This window comes from Protobothrops mucrosquamatus, unplaced genomic scaffold, assembly GCF_001527695.2.
Source record: "Protobothrops mucrosquamatus isolate PMUCROS unplaced genomic scaffold, P.Mucros_1.0 scaffold_128, whole genome shotgun sequence".
In the NCBI taxonomy this organism is placed as follows: domain Eukaryota; kingdom Metazoa; phylum Chordata; class Lepidosauria; order Squamata; family Viperidae; genus Protobothrops; species Protobothrops mucrosquamatus.
This window is the reverse complement of record NW_015386204.1, coordinates 1,418,613-1,441,551: the sequence shown is the minus strand read 5'-3', so window position 1 is coordinate 1,441,551 and position 22,939 is coordinate 1,418,613. Positions and strand designations below refer to the sequence as shown.

General features: G+C 38.7%; 1 protein-coding gene across 1 annotated transcript; it reads right to left on the bottom strand.

Annotated features, from left to right (window-relative positions):
• Nucleotides 1-880: 880 nt before the first annotated feature.
• On the bottom strand, nt 881-3,310 carry FOXI2 (forkhead box I2). Its single transcript, XM_015817531.1, has 2 exons — nt 2,749-3,310; nt 881-1,431 (listed from the first exon to the last, which is right to left on the bottom strand). The coding sequence occupies exons 1-2, from the start codon at nt 3,308-3,310 to the stop codon at nt 881-883; spliced, it is 1,113 nt and encodes a 370-aa protein (XP_015673017.1).
• Nucleotides 3,311-22,939: the final 19,629 nt, after the last annotated feature.

Sequence of the window (22,939 nt, the reverse complement as noted above, 5' to 3'; positions counted from 1 at the left end):
TTACCATTCTCACAAGTTGATAAATTACATTTGATTTCCAGAAAAGCAGCTGTTATAAGACATAGAAAGTTAGTGATCTATGAAGCAAACACAAAATATTTGGTATGTGATGAAAATCAGAATTAGTGGCATCTCTTGCCACTAATTAACGGATAATATATTCTGATTGGAGGTTATTCTGTGGGAACTCTAAGAACTGTGCCATCAAACTGTTTTTCGATGGATAGTATTCTGTAGATTAGGTCTCGGTATCTCATCCTTTGAATGACCCTCAGTTCATACTTTAGCTTGTAAAATGATATATTGGGACCTAAACTGAGTTTATGCCTTAGTCAAAAGTAGGTCTAAGTATACTCCCTTCAGCATTTGCTGCTATTACTTTTTGTTTTAACGGACAGGTGAAAATAAAAGACAGCAGGATGAACACAGAAGAAAGAAAAAATAATAGAGATGATGCAAAAAACAAAAACAAATGGAAGGGAACAGGATAAACTAATCAAGATAAAACCATTTAAAAGTGGATCTCATATCAGATTTAAAGAGGTCAAGAGAGAAATGGCCAGGTTCAAATTATCCTATTCTGGACACATTATATGAAGACCTAACTCTCTGGGGAAGGCAAAGAGAAGTCTAGGATGACCAGCAATAAAGTGAACGGACACAATTACTTTGGTAATGAGTGCATCATTTGAAGGCCTTAAAAACCCTGTTAGGAACAGATTTCTATGGAGAAAAATCTGTATGGTCACTAAGAGGCAACACTGACTTGATGGCATTTAATCAACCAAATGGGACTGTAAATGCTGAAGGCTGCCTACATAAGGTAATCTGACTAGATGCTTATGGGACTAATGTGGAACACCAGCTTTTCAGCATCACTTTAAACTTCTGTCCCTTCTCTGCTATAAATCAGATTGTTCACACTAAAGGTACTCAGGACAGGACTGTTGAGCCAGCTCGACTGCCCACCAACACCTGCATAGTAATTCATCCTGGAGTGGGACTGGGAACTGAGTTCAAATGCTGAAGCTGGGTTGCCATTTGAAGGAGAGCAGGAGTTCAGATTGGGCCCATTCTGCCTCCCAGATGTGAATTCGGATACTGGCCCACCAGAAAGCTGTCTGGGGAAACCATTCCGGCCATGGGCCACAACGTTCATGGTTGAGACAAATGTGGAGAAACAATGGCTAGAGTCCAGGCTGTGGGATTTGCAGTCATTCCTAGATCCCAAAGAGCACTGCAGCTCACCAGAGCCCAAGCTGCGAGGTTCAGGGCTTGGCTGAACAAGACAACTGTTACTTTTCTCCTCCATTTTGTTATTGGCGCCAGGCCCACCAGCTGCATCAGATCGTCTTTTCCTCTTCCTTCTGAAGTTGCCATTATCAAACATCTTCTCACAGTTGGGATCCAGGGTCCAATAATTCCCTTTACCTATGAATCAATGGAGAACATGTGGGTTTAACAGGGGTACACAAATACTCTAGAAACTGAGATACTGAAATGATCAGAACAAATGATTCTAAAATGGGTAAAGTAATTGGAGGACACAAGGCAAAGGAAGTGGAGCAGACATCACCTAACACTGTCTTAAGAATTCATGACAGAGCTGACATTCAAGTCCAGGACTTCCTGATTTATCAGAGTTTTAGTCATGGCAGTACACTTGGACCATTTTCTCACTTGTGATTTATACTGTCACCCAGCACGGCTGTGGTGACAAATCACTTAACGGAGACAGATTTTCTATCACCGTAGCAATGGATCAGTGACATTATAAGCTGAGATGACCACTCAAAGTGACCCTTTGATTGTATAATTCACATTAGTGGCATAAGGTAAACTTAACACGCCCTTGGAGGATCCATCAGTTGTTGCGAGGAGCTTGGAGAAACAGCAAGGCAGAAATGGAGCAAACAATATTTTCTAGCCCACAGTAACTTGAAAGAAAGCACCATTAATTAAAATAGGTTTAGGTGAACAGGTGTTAAGATTGCACTGCAAGCAGGCAAGTTACATTCCCCATGTTTAGAATATAGCGCTTATAGTGGCGTATATATTCATCGTATCAGTTTTGGATATCCCTTACATTCACAACATTGCCATATGCACACAAATTAGGTAAGAGCTTCAAAGGTATGTTAGAATATGCACTATTATTTTTGCTCTGCTGTGAAAAATCATATAGGCCTTTTCTCCAAAGTTGGGGGGGTGTTCTCCTGGTCTCACGACTCCTGCTCGAAGAGGAGGTTGCAGTCGCGACCAGGAGAGCCTTTGCGCGACTTCGGGTTGTGCCCCAGTTGCGGCCTTTCCCGGATAAGGAGTCCCTGCACTCAGTCATGCAGGCCCTAGTCATCTCAAGGTCGGACTATTGCAATGTTTTCTACATGGGGCTACTCTTGAACAGCATTCGGAAGGTGTTGAGATGCGACAGGTCTTCAAGGAAAAGCAACATCCAGTTTCCCTTGGAAAAAGCACCTTTGGGACCCCCCACAATCCAGATGACTGAGTATCTCCATAGACATGTAGATGTCCAGACTTATTTCCAAGGAAACAAGCTCCTGGGGCTGCAGCCCAGCCGGCCCTTAGGTTTCCTCCGACAAGCGTGAAAAGGACAGTTAATCAAATCTCCGTTCCCACGTGACTTCCGTGCCTCTCAGAGGGAGAACGAGGAGAAGCGCGGGAAGGAGTTCCAGCGGGCGCCGCCCGATTCACCGCGCCTGCGGACGCGGCTCGAAGAGCCTTCCTTACCTGGGTCGTCCTCCAGCCTCGGCACCTTCTTGAAGCAGTCGTTGAGGGAGAGGTTGTGGCGGATGGAGTTCTGCCAGCCGGCTTTGCTCTTCTTGTAGAAAGGGAAGTTGCCGGCCACGTACTGATAAATCTGGCTCAAGGTGAGCCTCTTGGCCGGCGCGCTCTGGATGGCCATGGCGATCAGCGCCGAGTACGAGTAGGGCGGCCGCACCACCTTGAAGAAGTCCTGCTGGCCGGCCAGGGACAGCCAGCTGAGCTCGGGGGCCGCCGCCTGGGCGGCCAGCAGCTGCCTGGCGCCCGTCCCATAAGCCGCCGAGGGCACGAAGGGGCCGGACGCACCGTTGGGAGCGGCCAAGTAGGGGCTGTGCGCCACGGGCGCACCGTTGAGCCACAGATAAGGGCCGCCGCCGGTGCTCGAGTCGCCCAGGCCGTGGCCGCCGTGGGGCGGGACTTTTGGCGCCTGCGAGGTCGGGAAGAGGCTCCGGTTGTTGTCGCAGAAAGTGGCTGCCGCGTCCAAGAGATCGCGAGCGCTGAGGGGCTGCTGGCCCTCCGGTGGGTTCATCTCGGCCGCTTCGCGCACCATCAGCGTGCGAGAGAAAACCGTCAGCAGCGGGGCCGGACCCGCCGGCAGCGGAGAGGCAGTGGGTTAGGAAGGAGCGGACGGCGCCTCCCCCTCGCCTGCCCATCTGCCCCCCTCCAGGGCCCGAGCTCACCTCTCCCTGCACCGACCCCCGATGACCTCCTCTCCCCATCGTCTCTTGCACCCCCGCCTTCCCCCCGCGATCCACATCAAGCCTGGAGGGCCCCCACTCTTCCTCTCCTGTCAGACTGCCCTTTGGGGACTCGGGACTCGTTTTTCCAGAAATTTATTCCAAGAAGATTGGGATCGCCCACTGAAAAAGGAATAACAGCAGGGAGTGAGAAGTTATAGATTGACTGTAGCACTGTACAATTTGTACTGTAGTTACAAACACAATTGAGCCCCAAATTTATGTTGCTAAGTGAAACATTTGTTAAGTGCCTTGGCTCCATTTTGTGATTTTGCTTGCCACAGTTAAGTGAATCATTGCATTTGTTAAGTTAGTAACATGGTTGTTAAAGTGAATCTGGCTTCCTCATTGACTTTGCTTGTCAGAAAGTCGGAAAAGGGATCACATGACCTCGGGACACTGCAACCGTCAAAAATATGAACTAGTTGCCAAGCGTCTGAATTTTGATCATGTGACATCACAATGGTCATAAGTGTGAAAAATGGTCATAATTTCCTTTTTTCAGTGTTGTAACTTTGAACGGTCACTAAATGAACTGTTGTAAATCAAGGACTACCTGTAACCTGAACATACACAGATACTTTGCTTAAGTTCTCAATCCACCAAGGAAGATGATGGTGGGAGTGTTCCACTGTGATCAGACGGTCAGCTAAATTTCAAGATCCTTTACGCTCCTGATACCAGATCACTTTTTTGGTCCCATCCACTGTGCAAGCTCAGCTGGTGTGTTAATATGAAAATAAAAGTTCCACTGAGACATTTGAATGATGCTTGTCAATCAATATAAGAGTTCACGAAAGACCTTAAGGAATTTGTGTGTATTCGACGAACGAAGATTCGGTGTGGACTCCATGTGTAGGTGTCCAACTGTTGGTGGTACCCCGACACCAACCATACGTACGAATATAAAATTTCAACATGGTCCATTAGTCAACAAAGAAGTTGGTCCTAGCTAGTTATGTAAACGAAAAGGGTTCACTTATTAGAATGAGGCTGCCTTGCCTATTAGCTGTTTGGAGAAGTTATGGACCAATTCTCTTGTGAGGGCTTTGTTGTTCAAATGATTGAACAATATAACTAAAATGCATGTAGTTTTTACATGAATTCAAAATATTTATCAGACAGGCAGAAAACTTTCATGTGCATATTCTAGCAGCAATGCAAGTTGGTGATTGTTGCAAAATTCTACCAAATGCACAAACATCTTTTCATTAAAAACTTTTAAAACGTTTTATATAAATCTGCTTTTCTCATCTTTGATACTAGAAATTCTCACTATATAATACATGTTCATATTATTTCCAGTGTTCATTGTCTCTCTGCAGTTGTTTGCTGTAATTAGTACAAAAGAAAATAAAGTGCAAAATTTTCCTTTTGTTTTGTTTTTCTCATGGTCATAACAAATGTCTTTGATAAGCAAAAAATTTAAGCATGAACACATTAAAGAGGAGTATCAAAATTTAAACATTGCTCTGTTGTGTTTAAAACTTCAAAGCAAGACTTCCAATGTACCAAAGGTTTGATTGAATCATTTTATCAGAGCAGAACTGATGCAGAAACCCACTTCAATGAAATGAATCATGAAGCACCCTGTAGCCTTTGAAAGGCTTCACAGATTCAATGACTTTTCTGCTATTTCAAGGTTATTACAGACGATGTATAATATCACAACTTCACCTGCATATATATAAAAATACCGAAAGTGGTGTGGTAGGTTCTCTGACATGACATGAGTAGATATCATTGAGTTTTCCCTCCAACTCTACCCTTACTTTCTCAACTTTCAACTTTAATGGGCCCAGCCATGAGTCTTAACTTTGCCTTGTGGAAATGGAAAGTTACATTTCTTACAATACAAGTGGTAGTACAAATAACCTCTTAGCATTATGAACATGGCTTAAAGCTAGCCAGTCCAGTAGACAGTGATGTCAAATTGTTAATCTTGTAGAATTGAGGCGGTTTTAAGTATCTTGGTCATGAGTGAATGTATGCGAGGCTGACATAGGTACTAAAATATTTACTGCTGTTAAGAACAGTGGGGAAGATGGCAAAGCTATAAATGCCACTTTCTTTGTGACAGAAAGAAAGTAGTAGCCACTATTGGCTGCCATCCAACTAGATAGCAAGCTGGATCCCTGCCACAGTCCAGTGATATACAGTAGGAGCTCAGGCAGAATTGTATTTTGGAAGAAAGAAGTCCAATATCTTAGGAAGGCATCTGTAAACATTGTCAACAGGCCTGGCATAGGTCAAGACCAAGTCTCCAGTAAACAAGTAAACTATCCAAGGGAAAAGACAGGAGACAAAATGATGTAGAATCCAGAGTTCTAAGCGATGCACAGCAAAGTAATTACAATAGGCTTGAAAATATGTTCTTCATGTTTCCCCCCCTCCCAGGAAGTGAGGCTAATAAAAAAGCCAAACTAAGCCTCCACTCAAATGTACAGCTGAGATGCATAACTCTTTATAGAGACTACTGGTCTGCTTCTTGCCAAATCTCACCAACCTACACAGCACAGTTCTTTATACCCTATGCCTCTGTCTCAGAGTCTGAGACATTTTCAGTGGATACAGGTAGGAAGTTCTGCCAGTTTTGGCTCCACCTCAGCCAAGCAGAGTCAACAGCTCCAACCCTATGGAATGACCCAGTCCAGTCATTACACCTTTTCCTCCTCAGTTGAAATATACCCAACAGGGCATGACCTCCTTCTTAATGATGTGCCTTTGTGGCCTTGTATCTTACTCCAAAGTCTTGCAAACTAATATCAATTATTGTCAACAAGCCATAATGTGACCCAACCAAGTCATACCCATAAGATTCCAACCATTACTAATGGTCCTTTTTCAGCCTGCCGTCACTGAAGAAGCTTATGAGAAGGTCCTTAACAGGATGGCCTATGTTTACCAGGCAAGTATGCCAACCTTTCACAAAACTCAGTGATTAGAACAAGGAAAGATGCATTACATCATCAATGGTATTTTTCTAAGCCTTCCCAAAAAAAGGGAAGCTTCGAATTTTCTTAATCAAGCTGGTAACCCACCATAGCCAATGGTGAAGAAGATCTCCCCAGGCAATTAAAGATGTACAAAAGCTATACAGTAAAAGCAACTTCCAACTAGGAGAATTAAAGGTAGAAAGGCTAACAAGGAACTGCAGTAAGATTCCCTTTTGTGTCTGACAATTCCTCCTAGAATCTCCCAGCCATTGCTGAAGTTATAGAAAACCTGTCCAAATTGTTGTGTCATCCCAACAATGATTGGACGATTGCACAAGATACTGTAAATCCTTAGCGGGGATTGTGTTTTCTTTTTTGTTTCTGCTTTTACTTTCCTCAGTTGGAATCATGATTCTCTTAGGGTTTGCCCTCTTGCCTTCTTCCTACATGAAAATAGAGCCTTTTCTGCGTCTTCCCCCAAAATTAAGGGGAAAGCTCAGAGAAGAAGGCCTTACATGTAATTTCTTCAATAAATCTTACTCATCCTTTTTGAACTTAAGCATTGACATAACTTTAGTGACTTATTTCTTTTTGTAGTCATATTTATGCACTGCTAAGTACAGAATTTAATGAATGAACTGAAATATTCCATCTGGGTTCCTTCAACATTTGTTTGACCTCCAACTCTGCCAACTTCCATGTTTTCCCCAAAACTCAATAGAGTCAAACAAGCTACATCACCCTACAGGAGCAAACCAGTGTCTATTCTTCAGCATTAAGCCAAGCCCGACATTGCAGAAAAGCAGATACTTTAAACTGGGATAGGGGACTTTCTGCTTTGCTTTCAACACAAATTATCTATACATTTTTTGCTAGTTAATAGGGAGACTGTTGGACTGTCTTTTCCTCATTTCTGCTATCCCTGACTTTAAAAAGAGATATAGGAGGAATATTTCAAAATATTATTGTGGGGGAACTCTTGATAGAATTAAGTTACAACTTTTCTCGATTCTGTCCTCTGAATGGTTTGCCATCCCTCCTTTCTTCATTCCATACTGCCAAAAATAAAACAGTTACATAGCGCTACAATAAGTGGGCTGCAGAAATCAAGATATCCACTAAATGGCATGAAAAGAATGAACAAATTCTTTCCTGCCATCTAGTGGTTCTCTGGATTTTTGCATCCCTCATCTGATAAGCTCTAATAACAATGGTTCAATAAATTACTGAAAATGCAGAATCATTTGCTGGAAGGCTAAGCTTTTGTTTGAGCGTACTAAAACCAACTTGAAATACCTTCTGTGCAGTTAAAAACTGCTGGTGGAGCTGTCCTTCTTAAACATGGCTTCCCTTTAAAAAAGAGATAGAAAGATCAAGCCCAGTTTCCCCAAGTAAAAATAAACTAAGACAGTTTAATTGAACCTGGGAGCAATTCAGCTTGATAGCAGAGAGGTGCTTCACTCAGACGTACCATATAAACAAAAAATATATAAAATACTTATTTATCCATTTATAATACAGTCCCATGTATGAAAATAAATATAATAACTTGTCTCACTTTAGTTTTCATGAAATTGATGACATCCTACATATATACAAATGGAGCTGCATTCTGTGGCTGTAATCCTCTGTATATTTCTATGTCAATAAGCCCCTTTAAACTCATTGATATTTAATCTCAAGAAGCAAGCAAAAAATTGCCTTGCTTTATATTCCAAATACATTCAGTGAGGTTATGTGCTTCTCAAATTCCCAAGAGTGTAAAGACATTAAAATGAAGAGAGAAAAGGAATTTGGGAAATAAATTTTGTTTCTAAGATTGAGTTACTCTTGGTGAATGACATGAAAAGGTATCCAATCATAGATAAGTATCTCAAGATGCCTCCAAGCAGTGTTGATGGGAACGAGACAAGGATTACATACTTACAAACAATGAGAGCTTCCTGTTTTCTTCTCTGCCTTAAATATATATTAGTTCCACAGGGACTGAGAAGTTTAGAGAAAACTGTGAAAATTATTAAGTATCTTGGTTGATTAAAGTCTACACCTTAAACAAGTAAACATACAAACTTTCTCCTATCCCATAAAGCACAGGTGTGTTTTTGTATCTACCCTTTAAATAGATTAATGAACAAAAAAGGAAAGATAAAGAACAAACAATATGATATCCTATCTAAGAGATTATTTCTTAATGGTCACTAGGCTCTCTCTCACCTCTATTTGACATTATTTTTTCTTAGAATTCTTTAACTTAAAAAAGGAAAGGGAAGCAAGAAGGGTTGTCCAAGATTCAAAAATACAATGCAAATACTTTGCACTTCATTAAAGTACCCTTTTTAAAAAATCTACAGGAGCCTGAAAAGAGATTAAAAGATGCCTTACTTTAGCAAGCAGATCCCTTAAAGCAACAGTGTCCTTTTTTCAGCCTCACACCGAAACCTGAAAAAAGTTGGATGATATCAGTAAGCCCAGGGATGCTGTAGTGGTGTGATACCAGAAACAATGTTTTCTGGATTATTCTGGAAGCCTGCATGGGCCTAGAAGTTAGCATACTACAAAGTCAGGTGCCAGGTTCTAATGTCTTCTGTATTCCTGAAACTTAGGAGATGTATCCTAAGTGGTGTTTTCTGCTGCTTCATCTTTGGAGGTACCTATCAAATATGGGAAAGTTTGTAACAAAAGAAAACCTCGAGTCAAATGCAGTTCCTGATAAGTTTGAAGGGCTACAGTTTGGAACTACTTTCTTCTGGAACATACCTTTTACTTCCTTATCTACACGTGTCATAACCATTGGAGGAACCTCATACAAATATTAACCAGGCCTAAGCCAGCTTAGCTTCCCAGCTCAGAGAAGGTCAGCCAATGTGCCACTACTTTCTTAGGGCCTTGCTGTTCATCCCAAGGGGTCAGCAGAAAACTCTGGGTGAAATCTGCTTCTCCCTTTTCCAGATTAACATGTTGCCTCTGTAGTCACCTGACTTCTATCTAAGGCAGTGTTTCTCAACCTTAAGAACTTTAAGAAGTGTGGAATTCAATTCCCAGAATTCTCCAGCCAGCCTGCTGAGGATTGAAGTTCAGATTGCTTAAAGTTGCTGAGGTTGAGAAACACTGGTCTAAAGTAATAGATGGCCAAACTAATGATTTTTTTTATGATATGAAGAGGTCCATAGATAGTGTTACAAGAAGGAAAAACATTACTTTATTGCAGTAATGTATTTATTTAAAACATCAAAAAATTGTCAGGCTTGTTTCCTTTCTTGTTAGCTGCAAGTTAAATATATGTATTTTTAAAGTAGATTGTAAAAATCCTTATAATGTTGCCCAGAGGTCATTTAATAAAGGACTGTGATTAATACAATTATTAAGAATGTGCCATAAGTGAAAAGAATTTAACTTCATCCTTCTCCGCTGCCAAATTACTCGAAAGTTTAAAATGTTAGTCTTGAACTGACATGTGTGGGGTGCAGTATTGCTTCTCATTTTCTTTAATTGTTTGATTAGAGTGCCATCTAGTGGACTATTATTAATTTGTCTCACTTGATAGAAATATTTTTAGCAACTTTGTTCCTCCAGCGGTTTTTGAAAATATATGTCTTTCAGTGTTTCTCAGAGTTTTTCTCTGAACATGGTATAGCTCTTTTGGGGAGGAAAAAAAATTCATTGGATATTCATTTATTTTTAAGCTTGCCCAGAGGGTGGCAAAATACTTCATTTTTTTGGTATTATAACATAGGAAAGAAGTAAGGATGTGCAGATTTCTTAAAGTCTTCATCATTTGGCTTCACAGAGTAACTATACTACATATTGGACAGCATTGTGCCCTCTTCTTCGTTGCTGACTTCCTCTGGCTGTATATTGGATTTAAATTCCCATTTGTACTAAAGTTTCAATTCAATCTAGAATTCTTACATGGACCCACTGTGAGATCCTGAGAGGGGAGGAGAGGACAACTTTGGCTTATGTTAGAACAGGGAACAACCCAGATGTGGTTGCTTGGGGAAGGAAGCACTTCAAGAGACTCCATCTTAATTGAATCACTTTGCTTAGGAACCCATTTTCAAGATTGTGATTTTCTTGCTGACTAGCATTAGAGATGATTGTCTGAAGTTTGTGTGATTTTCACTTTGCTGGGCCAGCCATCTGGGCCTTGACACCTACAAAGTTCTTCATGGCTTGGCAACCTAACACTTACAGGACATTTATTTCAAATGGGTTAAACTCAGATGCTCATCTTGGTTGGCATGCTGTGATTTCCTTGTCCATGGGAAATTTGGGGGAAGAGCAAGAAATTATTCTTTTTTTTTTTAACGAAGGTCTATCTTGTGGCAATACCTCCCACCAGGGATCAGAATAAAGTCTTCACTCTGAAAGCTTGAAGACAAAGAGATTCAGAAGGGCAGCTGGCAGAAGAGTTGATACCTAGTTGTTGGAAACTATTTATATTAATTTTAAATCTGTCGTTGCTATGCCTTCCCCCTTTCCCCTTCCTTCTGTTTTGATTCCTGGCATCATTACTCTGCTCACTCTGGGCAAGAAGTCATCCTGATTCACAACATCTTAGGAAAACAGTAGGTAAGCAGGGGAAACTCAGGACAAATTAAAGAAAGTACATCTTCACAAAGCACATAATTAAAATATGGAATTTGCTTGCAATGGGACATAGTAACAATCTGAATGGTTTTAAAAGAGCATTAGACAAAATCATGGAGAATAAACCTATCAAAAATGGCCAGTCATGGATGGTCACTCTACACTGACCCTTTTAGATGCAACAGAGGAGGGGGCTTGCATGTATGTCCAGCTTACTTTCTATATGCATATGCTTAAAACAGAGTTGTGGCCTTATTTTCCTCTTTCCTCTATGGGTGAAAGGCCCCAAATCCTAGAATTGGTTCTGCCATTCCCTCACTCTTAGCTCCTTTGATGGAAACCCAAATTTTCTCCAAAATGATTATGCTAGAGAAAAGAGATTCTACATAATTCTTGTTCTCTATAGCCCAGATTTTAGAGTCCTTTCCTCATATTTTAATAGATACTGATTCTTCTGCATCTCTGGCAAGTGATGAGAATAAAGACAGGTGCATATACCTATTTACCAATATTTGTTTATTTGCAGCATTTAAAAAAAATACAGCACACCATTAATATATGCATACATAACAGTGCATATGTATACAAAAGGAAGAAAGCCTATAAAGTTAGCAATTCATTGAAAGGACCAGTGTCTATACATTAAGACTGTAAATAAAGTTTTGTTACTGCCTTCTAAACACCTGAGTTTTGACCATTTAGCAAAAATGCCTTGATCTCTTATTGATAAGTAAAGCTTCTTGTACTCAAGTGCCGGTATATTAACTCTGATTTCCATTGCTAGGAGAGAGGGCACTTTTGAAGACTCAGTTTCTGTGTTCGAGCAAATACATACTCAGTCTTCATATTGAAGGTTACCATCTATAAGACCAGGGAGATATCATTGGTCTGCCATAACTATCTGTCTGGCTAATTATTTTTCTGGCTCCATACACAAACACATACACACAAATGTCAATATTCAGAACTTAATTTATTCAGAAATATAATTGGGTATTCTGTAATAAGTGAAAATGCCTCCTTTCCAGAAAACAACTTCTGAGCATCAAAGATGGCAGAGTATGTCAGAATTGCTAGAAAGATGATATCTAACTATTATACCTGGCTCCCATTCACCTGCAAAAGAATAGCAAAGACTGCAACCCTGAGTAACCATGTTTGGGAATATTTGTAGGCATGCTTCTTAAGCTGGACCAACTGCACTCTCTTACTCGGAAACCTATGCAGATATTTTAATTAGAACTTACCAAACTGGAATAGAAGAGTGAAAAGCTATGGTCCTTGGTTTTCTGACTGACGAAGGTGAGAAAACACATCATGGGAAGTAATGAAAAATTGTAAGAGGTTTAAGACAGCTGCAATTTTCACTGAAATGTGTTCACTTTATTGCCTTGATTAAAGTCTCTTTCCCTTGCTTTTCATTACATTTGGTATCACGTAAGATTGTGCATGGTGGGTTTGAGGCAGTTCTTCTTAAAAATCTGTATGCCATAAATAAACTGTATCCAGTAGCCTGTTCTTATTGGTGATCTCTGGATTTATGAATACTGATATAAAAGAAGAAGATTCCTGATTAATGAACTAAAATACTACCAGTTTAAACTTGAAGCAAAATATTCTTTTCCTGTCCCATTCAGTTATTAGAAAGGGCAAATCTATGTATTAGCAAATGTATTTTTTATCACTCTAACCCATTTACTTTTCTTTTCATTATTAGTCCATTTATTTATTATAGCTTTAATCCTTTTTTGATTTGTTTCTGTAATACTTGTTTGGTTTTGTTTTTAAATGGTGACTGCAAAGTTCTTTTTTTCTTTCCTTACATTACAAGGAATTTGAGCAACAGCCCATGTTTCATTTCAAGATTTCTATCCGTCAGTTGTTAAATCTGCTACAGTTAAACAGCGGGGATTGTAATTAGCTAATTTCTTAATCTAGTGCATCACTTTTTTTGCCTTATTCTAAGTTAATTACAGAGATTTGAGTAGGAGCTGATTACAAATTATAACGTATAACATGTGGAAGTAATTAAAAATACTTTATGAAGCAATAATGGTCACAAAAGTCTTTTACTGGAAGCAAACTTTAAAATCAAGACCAAGACATCCAATATCTGTGTATTCAAGGAGTGTTTTCTATTACAAGGTTAAATAGCAAGTGTGTCATTTATGTAAAAGCAAACTATATGTTCAGCCAAGAATCTCTGACAGATTGCTCCAAGGCACTGTAATTCTCAGTCACTTGAGTGTCATTGGAGGTGGAAATGAGGTGGGGGGACATCTCTCTAGTGTGAGGTAGAAAGCATTTGGAAAAAGATTCCCCAAGATACTGCTGCTGGAGGGCAAAGAAAGAGAGAAAATGAAGTGATACCTCTTTGCCTTGAGGGAACTGAAGGAACGACTTACCGAGGGTCTCTCTTCTAAGCCGGCTGAAAAAAAATCACACCAGTTCTAAAGGACTTCATGTTATAAAAGGCCGTCACTATATGCTGGCACACAGATCTTTCCATCACTGTGTAATTCTATCTCCTTCCTAGCCTCTATAATTGATTAAACGCTTGCTCTGAGGCAAAAAAAGGCTTTTCAACACTGTTCAAACACAGGAGCAGTCTGTAGAATTTCAGTAGGGTGACAGGGGATGGATTTCTATCTTTTTCAGGTGATAGAAGGGTAGGTGGGAGCACTTTGTCATGATTAATCACCAGTGTGGCTAGGAAGTAAGCCAGAACTTTAATTAAGCTGAAGGTCGGATAGACATGTAACTTTTCCAATGGTTTTGTCTGTGTGCAGGCCTTTTCTCTCCCACACAGTCAAGATTAAATCTTGTCAAGTTGTATATATTGAGACAACAGAATATATTCTGTAATACAAGGACAAAGAATTATTTTTGCTTGATCCCTATATGTGCATCCTCAGTCGTCAAATGCAGAAATCCGGCAGACTGGAATATATAGAATGATAAGCCACTTAAATATGTATTTTGTGGCCATCTATGTAAGTTTGCTTTATATTGTCAAAAATAGAATAATTTAAGATGCCACCTTTATTGCCACTCTAGTAGGCTAACCTATCTGTTTCTCTGAGAATCTAGAATACTGAAAATTCTTAAAAATCTGTACCTCCATGAACAATTATAGATGTATCCAATTTCAGTCCTTCCAGAAATTTGCATATATTCCAAGATTTATAATATTGATTATTCATCTGGATTTCTAGATGTTTTTATAATTGAACTCTCTTTGGATATAGTACTGTATTTTGTTCATGATCTATGGATTAGATTGGGATCACTATTTTGACCAATAATTCCATCATCTTGAATTTGGCTGCCTATCTAATGAAGTATTTCTACAGTTATATAATGGTACTCTGGATACTGTAGGGCAGGGTCTCCAGTCCCGGTCCAAAGACTGATATTAGTCCATGGCTTGTTGGGAACTGTGCCGCACAGGTGGGTGAGTGTGTAAAGCTTCATTTGCACCTGCACAGGATCTAGGTTGAATTTCTGGCATTGGTTTCTTGGTCTGATCTATTTGGTTTGGGGCTGATATATGTCTCCATTCCTAGCTAGAATACTTGGTAATATGAGAACAAGGAAAACTGTGGAACAACATAGGTTGAACAAATCATGTTGCTTTTCCATGGAAAGATAAGTGATAATTGGTTCTCTTAATGTCACATATAAACCCAAACCATAAGGATGGAGTATTCCCATTTATTTAAAATTTATACTTAACTTAGATGGGTAAACAGGACAGATTCTTGAGTAGAAATGTGTTCACCAACTCAACAGAATGTGTTTTTCAAGATTAACTGGATTAGACTACATTAAACTCTTCTAGTTTGGTGAGTAGACTTCTCATCCAAAACCTGCTGCTGGATACCATAATTTGAATAATCTCTGCAGCATTGATCTGTAAAATGTATCATTTTTGAGGGATATGACAAGTATCTGCAAGGAGATACCTCAAGATTTTTATTAAGCTTTCATCCATCTTTTAGCACTAAAATAAAGATTTCTTGTCCTGTTGCATCATGTCCTTGATGCAGCCATCTCCTATAAGGCTAATTTTAGCAGGAAGAATATAACTGGAATTCCAGTTACAGAATATTTTCAACATATCTAATCTGATTTTGCATATATGTGGAATCCCTTATATGAATATGGAAGTACATTATAGTATCTGCATTATGAATTATTTTGAGAGATTATTTTAATTTCTTTTATATGCTTTAGGAATGTATAAGAAAGTTGATTAATGAAATAAATAAATATAAAAAGAATTTTTATCTCCGTTTATGTTAGCCATTGCTTGCCATGTGATAAAGCTGGAAGCAACCCTTCTGATATAAGAAACCCCTTACTTACTGGTGGGCTGATAATGATGGCATCTTGATTAAGGATTATCTTAATTTACTCCAGGGGTGTCAAACTGCCAGCCCCCAGGCCAGACGCGTCACAATGAAACCGCACCCACCCCATTGCCAGCAATGGGAAAAAAGCTCCGATACGTCGCGCGACGTCACGTGACGTCACAAGTTTGACATGTCTGATCTATTCATTTTTTTCTCTTTTCCAAGTTCATTTGCCTTGTTTATATAAAAGTTTGATATAAAAATTTGCATAGGAGACTTCTGGAGGAAAATGATTATCAACTCTTTTGCACCGTTCTCTTTATGTGCAATTTTAGCTAATCCACACTGTTTTTCAAGCCATTTTACCCAGGATATCTTTTTAATACCACAAATTATATTATTTTGCAGACACTTATCATTTGTTGAGGGGCAGTTTATTAGAAGAATATCTTTGCAAAATTTAAAGAATTTTAAAGGAACATTCTTTTTAGTTCATGTGTTGCACAGAAAATTTGAATGTACATAAGTTCAGCTCCATAACCATAAATTACATTAATTGAAGAGACATATGAGCTGATATATATCTGGTGGGAAGACCTGTTACTGCTCCTTAATTTAGGACTTGTTTGCCATCATCACATCAGCTACTTTTTTTAAAAAAGAAATGCTCTGATGTTTCAAATTTCATTCTGTTTGAAATAAAAATTATTGTAGCATTAGTCATTAGTATGGAAACACCAATAATGTATGGAACAGAGACAGCATAATATTCTCCATAGACCTTTTCACATCTTTTGAGCTGCTAAATAAAGAAACAGTAGCACTATAATATGGAAATATTCAAACAGCACATATTTGTAGAAATGCATTTTGACTTGGGAAAGTCAAGTACCACTAAACCCCATGTAATTTCTGGCTTTTATAGTGGTTGTGTGTGTCCGTCTTGCAGTTAAATGTTTTGGCCACAAATACATTGCATAGATAAGGAACCACACAGTGCTTAAACATTAAAGATCCCACATAAGAGCTCCCAGCTGCAAGAAGAAAGTATTTCCTCTTTTAGAGTAGCTGAGTTTTCTGATCATCTTCAACAGAATACAAAATATTAGGCTTGTAATGTTTGGATTTAGAGAACTGGAGCCCAAGTTGATACCAGCTACCATTCCTAGGAATATCTATGCAATATGTATAATCTCTTTCATCCTTTATTTTCATCATCTCTTTTCAGGTGTGATGTTCAGCATAAAGCAAAGTCAAGGTTTTTTTTTTAATGCCCTCTGTAGTACCTGATGTCTCAGAGGAGTTTTTTTTTTGAAAGTCACATATTTCTAAAGCCTGTGCTACAAAACCCGGCCAGTTTTCCCCATTATGCTATTCTTTGAAAGAACTATCCTGTTAAAATATAATTTTCTTTTATGAAAAAAAGCATTCATACAGCTATTCTAATATTCACTGTGTGTTGACCTGTTATAGTTTCCATTTCAAGCTTCACAGCAGGTTTGCTCTTATTACAGCGGCATAAAACCTACTTCTGATGTCCTTCAAATACTCTTGCTTCCAATAGATTGCCAACAGTACAAAAAAAGTGGGACGAGTTCATCACAGCTTTCATCCTTTTCTCCTGTTACACATTTTAAAAGCAGTATTCCTCCTTCCTTCTCCCAATCGGAAGCCTTCCAAACAACTCAGTACCCCTATTGGTGAGAATTATGGGCATTGTAGTTCAACATGCTGGAGGATGCCTAGTTTGAGAGGACTACTGTGTGCTCTTATATTTGCACTGATGCACTTGCACTTATGTATAATGCCTTTACACTTGTTTGGCTAAGGATAATAACATGTTATAATCATGCTCAGATTTGGTTGAGCTTTCTGGTTATAATGTCTCAGACGGTTTAGGCAGATTTTTTTTCCAATAGAAGGGAATATATAACTCAGGTTGAACTGTGGCATCTTTGATGCTCTCTCAGCTTAGTTCAGTGGTTCTCAACCTGTGGGTCGGGACCCCATTTGGGGTCGATCGACCATTTCATGGGGGTCGCCAAGCAAGGCTGTCCGCCATTTTTTTTGTCTGCCATTTTTTTCCCCTTTTCTGGTGGGTGCCTTACCTCCCTTGGGCTGGGCCAGCTGGTGGTCGGCCTGCTCCGTCTGTGCCGCTTGCCAGCTACGCCTCGGCCGGCGCAGGGGGCGGAACCACGCATGCGCAGCGGGCAGGGAAAGTCCTCAACTTACGACCGGTTGGGTAGTCCTCGACATACGACCGGTTTAGTCCTCGACTTACGATCGGTTTAGTCCTCGACTTACGACCGGTTTAGTCCTCGATTTACAACTGGTTGGGGTCGCAGCATTAAAAAGGTTGAGAACCACTGGCTTAGTTGTTTTCTTTAAGACATTTCATTACTCAACTAGGTAAGATCATCAGTATGAGGTAATAGCGACTAGGTAACATCTTCAATAAGTCCACTCATTTGTATTGATAATTTATTTTATTTACCAAATTTCTATACCACTTATCACACTGTGGGCCTCTTGTCAACATTCAGCTTGAGAATCCAAATAAAACTCCAGATTCATTCCATTTCCAAAAACCTTACTGTTTATTGAATACATGGCATGGTAATGTCAATGTAAAACTAACTCTGAGTTTCATAAAATTAAACAATAATTTCTACTGGCCAATTTCTCTACCCTCTCATCTAATCCATGTAAACATTTTCATTTTGTTATGGGAACCGTCTGCTTCCTCTCCACATATGCTACAGTGTCCTTGGAAAGGTTTCAGGCTTTCATGGACTTCAGTGGAATCATAGAGGTTTCGTTTCTCTATCTAACCCATTCTAAAGCAATACCTCCCCCCTTACTCGAATGGCAAGTTTGAAATGAAGAGGCACGTAGTTGCTAAAGTTTCATTCTTGACACCTCTATTACCTAATTAAAAATAAAATGTCTGTAAGCAAAGAGCCAAGCTCAGAGAGCACAACGGACATCTTAGATATTTTCTTCTTCTAAGCAGAAGGAGTAGGATAATTTGATGTCACCAGAAGACTGTTCTTATACTAGTCTGAATAAAATTGAAAGCCCTGGGATGGGTGGGGAAATAAAAATTGCACACTAGCTTTCATTCTGGCATCCAAAATGATGAATATGTTGGATTTAAAAGGAAAAAATGTCCTTTATATCTTTATATTTCTTTTTTAAGAGTAATTTTATTAAAGATTACAGTTTACAATAATAAAAACTAATACAAACTAAAAAAAAAGAAAATAAAAAATAGTAGGTGAAGAAAAGAAAAAGGAAAATAGGAAAGAATGAAAAAAATAGGAATATAATAAAAAGAAAATAAGTATAAAGAGAAGTGAGTTCGCCTTTATCATTCAAGCATACACAATGTTAATAACATCACTTTGTCTTAAACTATAACAAACTCTTTTTCTCATATCCCATTTCTTATCTATAAATAAATCCATTAAACCTCATCATTTCAATCTTGATGTTGGCAGAAATCTATTAAGTGTTACTAGAGATAATAAGATATACATTTTAAACTTGAACAAATAAGTCTTGACCCTTAACTCCTTCAAATAATGTTCTAAAACTTGATTTCTTCTCATTTTTTTCTTTGTCCCTTCTCACAAAATACCTGTGGCCTGTCATTTTTAAATCCACTGTCAAATCTCAGTCATGAAGGTAATGCTGGTTTCTCTTCCACAGCATCTTTTAAACATAGTCTATGTTTTAAGATACTCTTAAAATTAGTTCAAAATATCCTTCAATATGTTCAATATTAAAATATTTTGCTTCATTCTGTATTGGTAAGTGAGTTTTCTTTTCCTTTAATTATCATCTTTAGGTTCTTCTAGTTCCTTCTGGTGTCCAATTTTTAAAGTCTTAAGATTTTTTTTTTAAAAAAAGAATTCAAAACAAAAGCATTTTCCTGTGGAAGGATTCTTTATAATTAATTCCAAAATCTTATTTCAAATTTATCGTGCCCCTTAGTCCATTTGTAACCTTCTAAAATGAAAGTTTTAATTACTCTTTTGCTGTTTATTCCAGAGGGAAAACAGTGCTTAAACTGTTTAAAACTTCACTAAGGATTGAAGGAAAGTGACCTGGTTCTGGAAAAAACTTATCCATCCAAATGTTACTAATAATTGAAAAGCAATTTCCAAAAGTGATTAGAAAAGGAAGTATGTAAACCCAGTGTCCTTCAAAGGAACTGACCACTGTTCAAGCAAAATGGCTATTCCTTGTCCTCCCAGGGCGCTAAACTCACTGGAGACCACTCTTGGGAGGAGTAGCTATCTGGAATAGTTATGGATGATCTCCAATCCCTTTCTTGTGTATAGAAGAATTTATGAAAATCCAATCTATTCAGTAGCTTTTTATTCTGCCATAGTTGTCAGCTTCTCTTTTCACAGAGTCATTTTTAGTTCACCTTTCCTTTTCCAGAAGTCCCACTTCTTTGCTTATTCCAAAGAATATAAGCTTGTTTGAAATAGTATTAGAATAATGCTATTGATGAATGTAACTATCAGTTGGGCAACAATAGTGGTCTTCCATTTAGTATTGAGGCAGCATGTATGCATGTATGCATCTCCAGTATCTTGTGTGCTTCCAAAACAAAATGGGTCCACCGCATTGGAAAATGCAAGAAGTGACAATCTTCCTTTGCCAATGAAAGTCATTGTTTTCAACAGAGTAATGACACATTGAGTAAGAGTAATGACACATTGAGGATACTCCATGGCAAAATAGGAATTGGTGACTCCACGTTGTCATGAATTCATTAAAATGCTTGAAGAGAGCAGCTTGGAAAATAAATCTTGATATGCCTTGATGGCTATCTAGTTCAAATAGCTATTCAAAGATAAGGATATCATCTCTACATGCTCCAGTAAGTTCCCCACTCCATAGACACACATACACACATACAGAGGGGGGGGGGACGGAGACAGAGAGAACAAGAGAGAAAGCTCATAAAAGTTCATACATGCTCACTTCTTTTTCTCCTATTTATTATCTGAAGTTTTATAACTGTTCTCTTTAGAGGCTGCATTTTGCAATAAGTGTGGTTATCAAACTAATTTCTTGCCTTTTTATTGTTCATTAAACGTAAGTATTTTGCAACTTCCCATTTCCTTATAAAATCGATATAATAAATCTAAAACTTATTCTAACATTAAGTCTCCAAGCTTCTCATTAGAAATGCCACTGCTAAACATATATAATCCCATTTGAGACAGGACTTTAATTCGATGCATCTTGTAATTTGCCGTTCTCAACATGAATGCTGAAACAGATTAAACTTGGAACTTATTTCACACATTCACTGAGTCCATGAACCATATGCTGTTTTGCTTGTGTATAACTCAACATACTTTAGTCAGTAGCTGGGTAGACTGATGAGCCACTCTGAGCCGAGAGCAACTGCTGAAGAGCATTGCTTCCTAGGGGGAAAAGCATTTTGAAAGAAAATTCATTCTTGGCATAACAAATACTTTGTTTTAATCTCCTTGCTCTCTAAAGAATAATTTTCTTCCTTCAAAACAAAAACCAAACACCTAATTTTGTCCCTAGAAACCACATTTTTTCCAACAACATGTGGGCTCATATTATTTTTCCAAAGAAATGTACTAGGCTATATCATAATATAATATAACTTGTTCCCCAAAAGTAGAAATTGTCACAGAATGGCATTTAGTGCATAATTGAGGGAAACACAAAACCCCAATTCATATTCTTGGGGGGGAGTGGCAGGTTCTTTAGAGGGTTGAAGCATGAAACATAAGGCATATTTCTATTCTGTGCAACGTCTGCTAATGGGAGAAGAGAATGGTTTCCAAATTGATCAAAACACTTTGCTTTCCAACTTCTTGATAGAATTTTCATGTTGTACCATCTGCTGCCTTAGACAATAAGTTTACCTAGAGCAGGAACAATCCTAAGAGGACAACTCTGGCAATTCCAGAGTCACATTTGCTTACTCTTATCTTGTGATTAGTAATATGGAGGAGCTGTATGTCTGCATCTCTTTCAGCAAAAATGGATCTCTTCATTCTGCATGTCACTGTTCTACTCACCCGGTATTTCCCCAATTGGAAATTTAAAACAAACATGTGTAATTATTGGACAACTACTTCCTCCTTCTAGCTTAGGAGACACTTTTGTCTAGTCCAGTGTTTCTTGCCCTTGGCAATCTCTGTATGTATGGGCTTCAACTTCTAGACATTTGGGAATTCTGGGCACTGAAGACCATACATCCAGAAGTTGCCATGCTTGCATAAGGATAAAATGGGAAACACTGTTTTAGTTGCATTTTTACATTCAGTCCACATTCAAGAATTGATGCATTCCTACGCTGTCCTATGCACCTAGAACAATCAGATGATACTAATCCATATGCATCTAGAACAATCAGGATAATATTAAACCATAAATAATAATAATAATAAACCCTTTATTATCAAAGTATAACATGTATACAGTGAAATTGGCTGAGCCTCCCTCTATGCCCCACCCACCACAAACTCACGGTGACTACAAACCCCCAACTTATTTCACCCTGTGAACTAATTGCACATCACGCCGGCCTCACAAGTCTGTCATACATAAAGTTATAAAGTTATGTTCCAGTCAGAAGCCTGACGGCTGTTCTTCAGCCTGTTGGTATGGCTGGCTATGTTTCTGTATCTCCTACCCGATGGTAGGAGAGTAAAAAGGTACCAACCAGGGTGTGAGTCATCCCTGAGAATTTTCCTCACTCTGCCAAGGCAACAGGCCCTGGCGATGTCATCCAGTGGAGTCAGGGAACAGCCCACAATGTCTTGTGCCATGCTCACCACCCTCTGCAATACCTTCCTGTCCGCGACTGTCAGGCCAGCATACCAAACCACAATACAATATGTGAGAACACTTTCAATAATAGACCGTAGAAGAAGGCCATGAGTCGTCGTTCTACCCTGTTCTTCCGCAAAACTCTGAGGAAGTGAGTCTCTGTTGGGCCTTTCTGGCCACCTGGGCTGTATTATATTTTCTAACAAATATTTTAGCCTTTTAATTCATGATAAATTACACCCATACCAGTTTTAGTCCAAGCTTGCTCATGCTATTCTATACACGTTAGGATATCTAATATATAATTGCACATATCCCAACAATTGATAGGTACAGCTAATGTAAAAGACATTTTCAATTCAAAGGGTCCAGACCCTTTCCTCTAAAATGGGATTCCAAATCTGATATTCCTGTTTTCGAAGCGGTATAACTTTTGCTTTGTAACTTCAGAACCACCTGCAGAATGAAAACGTTGCTACCTTCCAGTGTTATGAAAACTTTGGCTTTACTTACAAATTATTTATATCCTACTTTTCTATTAAAATAATAACAAAAGCAGTAAAATTACTATATAATATTTTTATTATATTACACTTCTTTAGAAGACAGCAACAATATAAAAAATATAGGTAAGCGATGAATAAATCGGATTTGCTACCTAGGACAGGTTTGTAACCTACTGGAGGTCATGATTCATAGTTTCAGT